This window comes from Felis catus, chromosome D4 (assembly GCF_018350175.1).
Source record: "Felis catus isolate Fca126 chromosome D4, F.catus_Fca126_mat1.0, whole genome shotgun sequence".
Lineage (NCBI taxonomy): Eukaryota > Metazoa > Chordata > Mammalia > Carnivora > Felidae > Felis > Felis catus.
This window is the reverse complement of record NC_058380.1, coordinates 40,823,570-40,835,878: the sequence shown is the minus strand read 5'-3', so window position 1 is coordinate 40,835,878 and position 12,309 is coordinate 40,823,570. Positions and strand designations below refer to the sequence as shown.

Here is a 12,309-nt window from a genome sequence, read left to right as displayed (position 1 = left end):
GTCTCTGGAGGCAAGGGAAACAGAATCAAAAATGAACTATTGGGACCTCATCAAAATAAAAAGCTTCTGCACAGCAAAGGAAACAATCAGCAAAACTAAAAGGCAACCAATGGAATGGGAGAAGATATTTGCAAACGACATATCAGATAAAGGGTTAGCATCCAAAATCTATAAAGAACTTATCAAACTCAACAGCCAAAAAACAAATAATCCAGTGAAGAAATGGGCAAAAGACATGAGTAGACACTTCTCCAAAGAAGACATCCAGATGGCTAACAGACACATGAAAAAATGCTCCACATTACTCATCAGCAAGGAAATACAAGTCAAAAACGCAATGAGATACCACCTCACACCTGTCAGAATGGCTAACATTAACAACTCAGGCAACAACAGATGTTGTGGAGAAAGAGGATCTCTTTTGCATTGTCGGTGGGAATGCAAACTGGTGCAGCCACTCTGGAAAACAGTATGGAGGTTCCTCAAAAAATTAAAAATAGAACTACCTTATGACCGAGCAATTGCACTACTAGGTATTTATCCAAGGGATACAGGTATGCTGTTTTGAAGGGACACAGGCACCCCAATGTTTATAGCAGCACTACCAACAATAGCCAAAGTCTGGAAAGAGCCTAAATGTCCACTGATGGATGAATGGATAAAGAAGATGTGGTTTATATATACAATGGAGTATTATTCGGCAATCAAAAAGAATGAAATCTTGCCATTTGCAACTACGTGTATGGAACTAGAGGGTACTATGTTAAGTGAAATTAGTCAGAGAAAGACAAAAATCATACGACTTCACTCATATGAGGACTTTAAGACACAGAACAGATGAACACAAGGAAGGGAAGCAAAAATAATATAAAAACAGGGAGAGGGGGGAAACATAAGAGACTCTTAAATATGGAGAACAAACAGAGGGCTACTGGAGGGGGGGTGGGAGGGGGGGATGGGCTAAATGGGTAAGGGGCATTAAGGAATCTACTCCTGAAATCATTGTTGCACCATATGCTAACTAACTTGGATGTCAATTTAAAAATAAAATTAAATTTGGGGGAAGGAGCCAAGATGGCGGAACATCATGGAAGCTTTTTGTGTGTCTCACGTCCATGAAATACAGCCAGACCAACACTAAACCATCCTACACACCTAGAAAACCGATTGGAAGATTAACACAACAATCTGCACAACCTGAACCACAGAATTCAGCAGGTATGTGACACAAAGAGCTGAACTTGGGGAGTAAGAAGCCCCAAAAGGAATTCACCCCAAAAGAAAGAGCATGAAGAAACGACAGCCAGGGATTTAACCAACATGGACACAAGCAAGATGTCTGAACCAGAATTTAGAATCACGATATAAGAATACTAGCTGGAGTCGAAAACATATTAGAATCCCTTTCTGCAGAGATAAAAGAATTTAAAAATAGCCAGAATGAAATTAAAAATGCTATAACTGAGCTGCAATCACGGATGGATGCAGTGGCAGCAAGGACGGATGAGGCAGAACAGAGAATCAGCGATATAGAGGACAAACTTAGAATAACGAAGCAGAAAAAAAGAGGGAGATTAAGGCAAAAGAGCACGATTTAAGAATTAGAGAAATCAGTGACTCATTAAAAAGGAAGAGCATCACAATCATAGGGGTCCCAGAGGAGGAAGAGAGAGAAATAGGGGTAGAAGGGTTATGTGAGCAAATCATAGTAGAAAACTTTCCTAACCTGGGGAAAGACACAGACATCAAAATCCAGGAAGCACAGAGGACTCCCATTAGAGTCCACAAAAACCGACCATCAACAAGGCATATCATAGTCAAATTCACAAAATACTCAGGCAAGGAGAGAATCATGAAAGCAGCAAGGGAAAAACATCCCTAACCTACAAGGGAAGACAGATCAGGTTTGCAGCAGACCTATCCACAGAAACTTGGCAGACCAGAAAGGAGTGGCAAGATATATTCAGTGTGCTGAATCAGAAAAATATGCAGCCAAGAATTCTTCATCCAGCAAGGCTGTCATTCAAAATAGAAAGAGAGATAAAAAGTTTCCCAGACAAACAAAAATTAAAGGAGTTTGTGACCACTAAACCAGCCCTGCAAGAAATTTTAAGGGGGACTCCCTGAGGGGAGAAAAGATGAAAATATATATATATAAATAAATAAATACCAAAAGCAACAAAAAATTAGAAAGGACCAGAGAACACCACCAGAAACTCCAACTCTACAAGCATCATAATGGCAATAAATTCATATCTTTCAGTACTCACTCTAAACATCAATGGACTCAATGATCCAATCAAAAGACATAGGGTAACACAATGGATAAGAAAACAAGATCCATCTATATGCTGTTTACAAGAGATCCACTTTAGACCTAAAGACACCTACAAATTGAAAATAAGGGGATGGAGAACCATCTATCATGCTAATGGTCAACAAAAGAAAGCCAGAGTAGCCATACTTATAGCAGACAATCCAGACTTTAAAATAAAGACTGTATCAAGAGATGCAGAAGGGCATTATATCATAATCAAGGGGTCTATAGACCAAGAAGACCTAACAATTGTAAACATTTATGCGCCAAATGTGGGAGATAATCAATTAATCACAAACATAAAGAAACTCATCAATAGTAATACCATAATAGTAGGAGACTTGAACACCCCACTCACAGCAATTGACAGATCATCTAATCAAAAAATCAACAAGGAAACAATGGCTTTGAATGACACATTGGACCAGATGGACTTAACAGATATATTCAGAACATTTCATCTTAAAGCAGTGGAATATACATTCTTCTCCAGTGCACATGGAACGTTCTCCAGAATAGATCATATACTGGGACACAAATCAGCCCTAGGTAAGTACAAAAAGATTGAGATCATACCGTGCATATTTTCAGACCACAATGCTATGAAACTCGAAATCAACCACAAGAAAAAATTTGGAAAGGTAACATATACTTGAAGACTGAAGAACATCCTACTAAAGTATGAATGGGCTAACCAAGCAGTTAAAAAAGAAATTTAAAAGTATATGGAAGTCAATGAAAATGACAGCACCACAACCCAAAACATGTGGGGTACAGCAAAAGCGGTCACAAGAGGAAAGTATATATCCAGGCCTTCCTAAAGAAGGAAGAAAGGTCTCAGATACACAACCTAACCTTACAACTTGAAAAGCTTGAAAAAGAACAGCAAATAAAACCCAAAACCAGCAGAAGACAGGAAATAATAAAGATTAGAGCAGAAATTAATGCTATTGAAACCAAAAAAAAAAAAAAAAAACAGTAGAATAGATCAATGAAACCAGAAGCTGGTTCTTTGAAAGAATTAACAAAATTGATAAACCACTAGCCAGTTTGATCAAGAAGAAAAAGGAAAGGACCCAAATAAGTAAAATCAAGAATGAAAGAGGAGAAATCACAACCAACACAACAGAAATAAAAACAATAATAAGAGAATATTATGAGCAGTTATATGCCAATAAAATGGGCAATCTGGAAGAAATGGACAAATTCCTAGAAACATATACACTACCAAGACTGAAACAGGAAGAAATAGAAAATTTGAACAGACCCATAACCAGTAAGGAAATGGAATTAGTAATAAAAAATCTGCCAAAACACAAGAGTCTAGGGCCAGATGCCTTTCCAGGGGAATTCTACCAAACATTCAAGGAAGAGTTAACACCTATTAAATTGAAACTGTTCCAAAAAATAGAAATGGAAGGAAAACTTCCAAACTCTATGAAGCCAGCATTACCTCGATTCCAAAACCAGACAGAGACCCCACTAAAAAGGAGAACTATAGACCAATTTCCCTGATGAGCATGGATGCAAAAATCCTCAACAAGATATTAGCCGACTGGATCCAACAATACATCAAAAAAATTATTCACCACGACCAAGTGGGATTTATACCTGGGATGCAGGGCTGGTTCAATATCCACAAACAATTAACGTGATTCATCACATCAATAAAAGAAAGGACAAGAACCATATGATCCTCTCAATAGACACAGAGAAAGCCTTTGACAAAATACAGCATCCTTTCTTGATAAAAACCCTCAAGAAAGTAGGGATAGAAGGATCATACCTTGAGATGGTAAAAGCCATATACGAGTGACCCAACACTAATATCATCCTCAATGGGGAAAAACTGAGAGCTTTCCCCTGAGGTCAGGAACAAGACAGGGATGTCCACTCTCTCCAGTTATTCAACATAGTATTGGAAGTCTTAGCCTCTGCAATCAGACAACACAAACTAATAAAAGGCATCCAAATCAGCCAGGAGGAGGTCAAACTTTCACTCTTCACAGACAACATGACACTCTATATGGAACACCCTAAAAATTCCACCAAAAAACTGCTAGGACTGATTCATGAATTCAGCACAGTTGCAGGATATAAAATCAATGCACAGAAATCGGTTGCATTCCTATACACCAACAATGAAGCGACAGAAAGAGAAATCAAGGAATCGATCCCATTTACAGTTGCACCAAAACCCATAAAATACCTAGGAATAAATATAACCAAAAGGTGAAAAATCTATACACTGAAAACTATAGAAAGCTTATGAAAGAAATTGAAGAAGACACAAAGAAATGGAAAAAGATTCCATGCTCCTGGATAGGAAGAAAAAATATTGCTAAAATGTAGATACTACACAAAGCAATCTACATATTCAATGTGATCCCTATCAAAGTAACACCAGCATTCTTCACAGAGCTAGAACAAATAATCCTAAAATTTGTATGGAACCAGAAAAGACCCCAAATAGCCAAAGCAATCTTGAAAAAGAAAACCAAAGCAGGAGGCATCACAATCTCGGACTTCAAGCTATACTACAAAATTGTAATCATCAAGACAGTATGGTACTGGCACAAGAAGAGACACTCAGATCAATGGAACAGAATAGAGACCCCAGAAATGGACCCACAAACATACGGCCAACTAATCTTTGACAAAGCAGGAAAGAATATCCAATGGAATAAAGACAGTCTCAACAGCAAGTGGTGCTGGGAAAACTGGATAGCGACATGCAGAAGAATGAACCTGAACCACTTTCTTACACCATACACAAAATGGATGAAAGACCTCAATGTAAGACAGGAAGCCATCAAAATTCTCGAGGAGAAAGCAGGCAAAAACCTCTTTGATCTTGGTCGCAGCAATTTCTTACTCAACACATCCCCAGAGGCAAGGGAAACAAAAGCAAAAATGAACTATTGGGACCTCATCAAAATAAAAAGCTTCTGCACAGCAAAGGAAACAATCAGCAAAACTAAAAGGCAACCGACAGAATGGGAGAAGGTATTTGCAAATGACATATCAGATAAAGGGTTAGTATCCAAAATCTACAAAGAACTTATCAAACTCAACAGCCAAAAAACAAATAATCCAGTGAAGAAATGGGCAAAAGACATGAGTAGACACTTCTCCAAAGAAGACATCCAGATGGCCAACCGACACGTGAAAATATGCTCAACATCACTCACCATCAGGGAAATACAAATCAAAACCACAACGAGATACCACCTGACACCTGTCAGAATGGCTAACATTAACAACTCAGGCAACAACAGATGTTGGTGAGGATGCAGAGAAAGAGGATCTCTTTTGCATTGTCGGTGGGAATGCAAGCTGGTGCAGCCACTCTGGAAAACAGTATGGAGGTTCCTTAAAAAACCAAAAATAGAATTACCCTATGACCGAGCAATTGCACTACTAGGCATTTATCCAAGGGATACAGGTGTGCTGTTTCAAAGGGACACATGCCCCCCCATGTTTATAGCAGCACTATCAACAATGTCCAAAGTATGGAAAGAGTCCAAATGTCCATCAATGGATGAATGGATAAAGAAGATGCAGCATATATGTACAATGGAGTATTACTCGGCAATCAAAAAGAATGAAATCTTGCCATTTGCAACTAGGTGGATGGAACTGGTGGGTATTATGCTAAGTGAAATTAGTCAGAGAAAGACAAAAATAATATGACTTCACTCATCTGTGGACTTTAAGAGACAAAACAGATGAACATAAGGGAAGGGAAACAAAAATAATATAAAAACAGGGAGGGGGACAAAATAGAAGAGACTCATAAATATGGAGAACAAACTGAGGGTTGCTGGAGGGGTTGTGGGAGGGGGGATGGGCTAAATGGGTAAGGGGCATTTAAGGAATCTACTGCTGAAATCATTGTTGCACTATGTGCTAACTAACTTGGATGTAAATTTTAAAAAATAAAAAATAAAGTTAAATTACAAATAAATTAATTAACTTAATTTAAAAAATAAATAATAAAAGCAGACTGATTTAAAAAACTTTTTTTTCATTAAATAATTTTTGAATTTCATATTATGGCCAGGTAAAGAGATAGAGAACAATAGTTCTTTTTTTTTTCTTTTAAAAAAAAATTTTTTTTTAATGTTTATTTACTTTTGAGGCAGGTAGAGACAGAGCATGAACGGGGGAGGGTCAGAGAGAGAGGGAGAGACAGAATCTGAAACAGGCTCCAGGCTCTGAGCTGTTAGCACAGAGCCTGCCGCGGGGCTCGAACTCACTGATCGCGAGATTATGACCTGAGCCAAAGTGGGACACTTAATCCACTGAGCCACCCAGGCGCCCCGAGAACAATAGTTCTAATCAGAAAACAGAACAAGTCAGAAAGCTCATTACGAGGAAGTAAAGAAAAGCAAAAAGAGGAGCAAAAGAAACAGAAAGATGGAAGAAAAATATGACACAAAGCTATGGATTTAAGAGAAATGAGAAAAGAGAGGAAAGTACGAATAGTCAGGTTGAACCATATAAACTGGAGATCACTTAGGTACAACCTGAATAAGTTTTCTGAACATCCCATAAGCTCTGCAGCAAGGACTATTATTCACAGAGCAACAACATTTAGTAATCCATTAAGCTTTGAAGAAACAATCAGCCTGCAATCTTTCACGCTATGATCAGAACAATAGTGCTTTACAGGATGAGACCCAAACAAGCAAGTAGACCCAAACAAGGCTGCAACATACCTTACTTCAGATCATGTGCCACACTGCAAAGCTGAAAAATAAAAACTTGTTGGCACCAAGTAAAAAAATTATTTTAATATTTTTTCATTCTTTTATGTTTATTTATTTTTGAGAGAAAGAGACAGAGACAGAAACAAAGCAAAGGAAGGGTCAAAGAGCAAGAGAGAGGGAGACACAATCTGAAACAAGCTCCAGGCTCTGAGCTGTCAGCACAGAGCCCGATGTGGGGCTCAAACTCACGAGCCATGAGATCACAACCTAAGCCGAAGTTGGCGCTTAACCGACTGAGCCACCCAGGCACCCCCCAAGTAAAACTTTTTAATCACAAAGCACTAGTATCCTCTATGGTGAAAAACCCAGGCTGCTTTTATTTTGCACCTTGTCACTGGAGTGCTAGAAGGCTAAATTAGGAAAATTCATGCAACTTATGTTTGTGACTATCTTCCCTGTTACATTCTTAGTCATAACTGGCTAACTTTCCAAACTACTGAAAACAGGGTCCCTAAGCAAGAAGCCCAAATCCATGACTCAGCTCGATGGCTCTCACATGTTTTTCTCCACCACTGATTCACCTCCTGAACCAGGAGCTAAGAGGTAGGATAGCCCATGAAATTTAGGGTAGCACATAAGAGTGAACAGACAGTAAAGTATGCTACACAGAGAGCTCTAAACTTATCTAAAATCCACATCCAAAATACTCAAACTACTAATTTAACCAAACAGCAAAAAAATAATATCAGTCCCTGAATCAGAACACATTGAATATCTTGGGTTGAATGAAGACTGTACAAAACATTAAATAATTTGAAAGTGACAGAGTATAACTTTTATCCCAACACTACCTTTCTATCTGAGCAGCACTGATTAGGCCACTACTTCTTAATATAACCCAGAGTCTCCATCTTTTTTGACACGGGGAAAAAAAAAACCATTCATTTTCTTCAATAACGGATATCACTAAGAGTTTAAAGTGAAGTAGCCAGTATCTGCAGAAGGTATACATGTGGGGACAAGACAAAGAAGAAATAAGGTATCACTCTAGATTTTATGCCCTTGGGATTCCCAGCAAATGCAGAATAGTAGTGTGCTGCATCAGCCAAATAAATGCATCCAATAAATGTTTATGGAAGGACACACTATGGTGGAATCTTGGTATGTAAAATGAATTGTTAACCTCAATGCATTCATAATCTCATGGGAGAGACACACGTACCAGATTTGGGTGAGTGTTATGCTAAACTGTGGTAAAGATGCTAAACTAAGTACTAAGGAAACACAAAGTTGGGAAAAGGAAAAATTCTGACTAGTAGGATGGGAGAGTGGGGAAAGATGGAATCACGGAAGGCATCACAGATTGCAAGATGTCAGAACAGGGCATTACAGGATACATAGGAGTTTACTAAAGGGAAAAAAATAGGGCATTACAGGTTACATAGGAGTTTACTAAAGGAAAAAAAAATAGGGCATTACAGGATACATAGGAGTTTACTAAAGAGAAAAAAAAAGGAGCAGTTCAGTCAATGTGGGTCCAAAAAATGAACAGCCTTAAAAAGCAGGAAGATAGAAAAATATACAATGTGTTTAGGAAGCCAAGAGCACGCTAATGTGGCTGAAGCAAGATAAGAGGGCTAATGGAAAGAGAAGAAGCTGAAAGAGTTAACACGGAGTCACAAAGCCAGGGCCTTAGATTGTATGACAAGAAGCTGAACTTCATTCTGAAAACAACAAGCAGACATTGATGGTTTTTTAATAAAGTGAGGGTGACAAGATCAGATCAATATCTTAGGAAGACAAATGTGGTGATGGTGTGAAAGCTTGATTATTGGGGAATGGAAACAAAATGATCAGGTACAAAATGACTACAAAAGGGAGTCTTTGAAATCATTAGATTTATTGATTATAAACCCTGACCCCCTCTCATCTTGGTATCATTGTTCTATGCACCGAAAAAAAAAAAAAAAGGCAAGAAAAAGGTAAACCCCTGAATAAATTCTAAAATATTCTACAATTCAGTTTTCACTAATTTGACTAGTTTTCCCAATTTTTCTAAAGAAGAGATGATTCTTACATATATCTTTGTTGTAATCAGCATCTCTGGTTTCAAAATTTTATATCAATGTCACTAAAATTACTTTCATACTATTATCTCATGGCATGTAGTGAGGGGAAAAAACCTGTTAAACATCAGATTTGACCCAATAAAGTAATTGCCATAGGGTTTTCTTTTTTATCCTTACCATTACAAGTTCTTCCTGTAATTCACTGTAACTTTTTTCATTATACTGGAGTCTCTTTGAAAGGTCTATAATTGCTTTCTTCTGTTCCTCGATCTCTTCATTTAGTTTCTTGTTTTTGGAGAAATACTCTCTTTCTAATCTGAAAAGTTAAAGTGTCAGAGCAGATTTTTCAAATATGGTTTTATCAAGTCCTATTACATAGCTTTAACATGACTGGCAGATGTGTTATCTATCATGTGTTTGTGCCAAAGGCTTTTAAAGGCCACCTCTCATTTTTCCGAACAGAAAGGATTGCATATTCTTTTTTTTTTAAATATATGAAATTTATTGTCAAATTGGTTTCCATACAACACCCAGTGCTCATCCCAAAAGGTAAGGATTGCATATCCTTAAATGAAAGACTTTAAAGGAATAATACCTTGCCCTTTTGTTAGCAGGTATTTTACTATGCCCAAGGTTATAAGCAAAATCGATTTGGTTAGCGTTGATTTGGTCTCATCATTATCTTTGATGAACAAAACCCACACACCACAGTTCAGTTAGCTCAGAAACTGCCTCAAAACAGAAAACAGTTCTATCAAACAATTTTCAGATTAAAATACAACACTGGAAATGGAACAAATGCTTTATTCGTGAATGTCCTTGCAAGTGGAACTTAGTGTGATGGCGTAGAAAATCCAAAAGAAAGAATCCTCAAAACACATTCATATTCACGATTGAAACACATAGAATTCTTTGCTTTTCTTTCTTTTTCAAGTTTGTATTTAAATTCTCGTTAGTTAACATACAGTGCAATATTAGTTTCAGGTGTAGGTGTAGGCCTATTCGTTCGTTAGTCAGTAGGATACAGTCTGTAGGATATAGTGATTCATCACTTACAAACAACAGCCGGTGCTCAGCACAAGTGGCCTCCTTAATACCCATCACCCATTTAGCCCTTCTTCCACCCACCTCCCTCCAGCAGCCTTCAGTTTGTTCTCTATAGTTACAAGTCTGTTTCTTGGTTTGCCTCTCTCTTTTTTTCCCCCTCTTCTCTTTTTTTATGTTCATCTGTTTTGTTTCTTAAATCCCACATATGAGTGAAATCATATGGTATTTGTTTTTCTCTGACTTATTTCACTTAGCATAATAGTCTCTAGCTCCATCCACATCATTGCAAATGGCAAGATTTCATTATTTTTGATGGCTGAGTAATATCCCACTATGTATGTGTTTGTGTGTGTAAATACACACACATATACAGCACCTCTTCTTTATCCATTCATCAGTCAATGGACATTTGGGCTCTTTCCATAATTTGGCTATTGTTGATAGTGCTGCTGTAAAAACTGCAGTGCTGGAACCCCTTCGAATCAGGATTTTTGTATACTTTGAGTAAATACCTAGTAGTGAAATTGCTGGATCATAGGGTAATTCTACTTTTAACTTTCTGAGTATCCTCCATACTGTTTTCCAGAGTGGCTGCATCAATTTGCATTCCCAGCAACAGTGCAAGAGGGTTCCCCTTTCTCTGCATCCTTGGCAACACCTATTGCTTCTTATCTTGCTAATTTTAGCCATTCTGACAGGTGTGAGGTGGTATCTCATCATGGTTTTGATTTGTATTTCCCTGATAATGAGTGATGTTGAGCATCTTTTCATGTGTCAGTTAGTCATTTGGATGTTTTCTTTGGAAAAATGTCCATTCATATCTTCTGCCCATTTGGGATTATTTGTTTGTTGGGTGTTGAGTTTGATATGTTCTTTATGGATTTTGATACTAGCCCTTTATCAGAGAAGTCATTTACAAATATCTTCTCCCATTACAAAGGTTGTCTTTTGGTTTTGTTGATTGTTTCCGTCACTTTGTACAACATGTTTACCTTGGTGAAGTCCCAATAGTTTATTTTTGCTTTTGTTTCCCTTGCCTCAGAAGACCTATCTAGTAAGAAGTTATTACAGATGATGTCAAAGAAGCCTGTGCTCTCCCCTAGGATGTTGATGATTTCCTGTCTCACATTTAGGTCTTTCATCCATTTTTAATTTATTTTTGTGTATGGTATAAGAAAGTGGTCCAGTTTCATTCTTTTGCAAGTTGCTGTCCACTTTACCCAACACCATTTGTTGAAGAGACTGTCTTTTTTTCATTGGATATTCTTTCCCGCTTTGTCGAAGATTGGTTGACCATATAGTTGTGGTTCCATTTCTGGATTTTCTATTCTGTTCCGTTGATCTATGTGTTTGTTTTTGTGCTGGTACCATACTGTCTTGATTGCTATAGCTTTGTAATATAAGTCTGAAATTGATGCTTCCAGCTTTGCTTTTCTTTTTCAAGACTGCTTTGGCTATTCAGAGTCTTTCATAGTTACATACAAATTTTAGGATTGTTTATTCTAGCTCTGTGAAAAATGCTAGTGGTATTTTGATAGGGATTGCATTAAATGTGTAGATTGTTTTGGGTAGTATAGACATTTTAACAATATTTGTTCTTCCCATCCACAAGCATGAAATGTTTTTCCATTTTTTTGTGTCATCTTCAATTTCCTTCATCAGTATTTTATAGTTTTCAGAGTACAGATCTTTTACCTCTTCAGTTAGGTTTAATCCTAAGTATCTTACGATTTTTGGTGAGATTGTAAATGGGATCAATTTCTTTATTTCTCTTTCTGCTGTTTCATTATTGGAGTATAGAAATGCAACAGATTTCTGTATGTTGTTGATATTATATCCTGCAACTTTACTGAATTTGTGCATCAGTTCTAGCAATTTTTTGGCGGAGTCCTTGGGTTTTCTACATAGAGTATCATGTCATCTGAAAATAGTGAAAGTTTAACTTTTTCCTTGCCAATTTGGATGACTTTTATTTCTTTTTGGTTGTCTGATTGCTTAGGCTAGGACTTCCAGTACTATGTTAAAAAACTGGTGAAAGTGGACCTCACTACCTTGTGTTTTTTGTATTATTTTTTTTTATTTTTTAGTGTTTTATTTATTTTTGAGAGAGAGCCAGAGACAGAGAGAAAGAGTGAACATGGGTGGGGGAGGGGCAGAAAGAGAG

The 12,309-nt window shown here is 37.3% G+C and overlaps 1 protein-coding gene across 12 annotated transcripts in view; it reads right to left on the bottom strand.

Moving 5' to 3' along the window:
- CCDC171 (coiled-coil domain containing 171) overlaps positions 1-12,309 on the bottom strand; it is a 310,942-nt gene that overhangs the window by 217,617 nt on the left and 81,016 nt on the right. For 11 of the 12 annotated variants that reach the window (XM_019815993.3, XM_045043841.1, XM_011288346.3 and 8 more), the window contains one exon: positions 9,276-9,414. The exons of the other annotated variant lie outside the window; for it this stretch is intronic. In XM_019815993.3, coding sequence (XP_019671552.2) covers positions 9,276-9,414 — 139 coding nt within the window. The remainder of the gene's footprint in view (positions 1-9,275; positions 9,415-12,309) is intronic. 12 annotated transcript variants of the gene reach the window in all.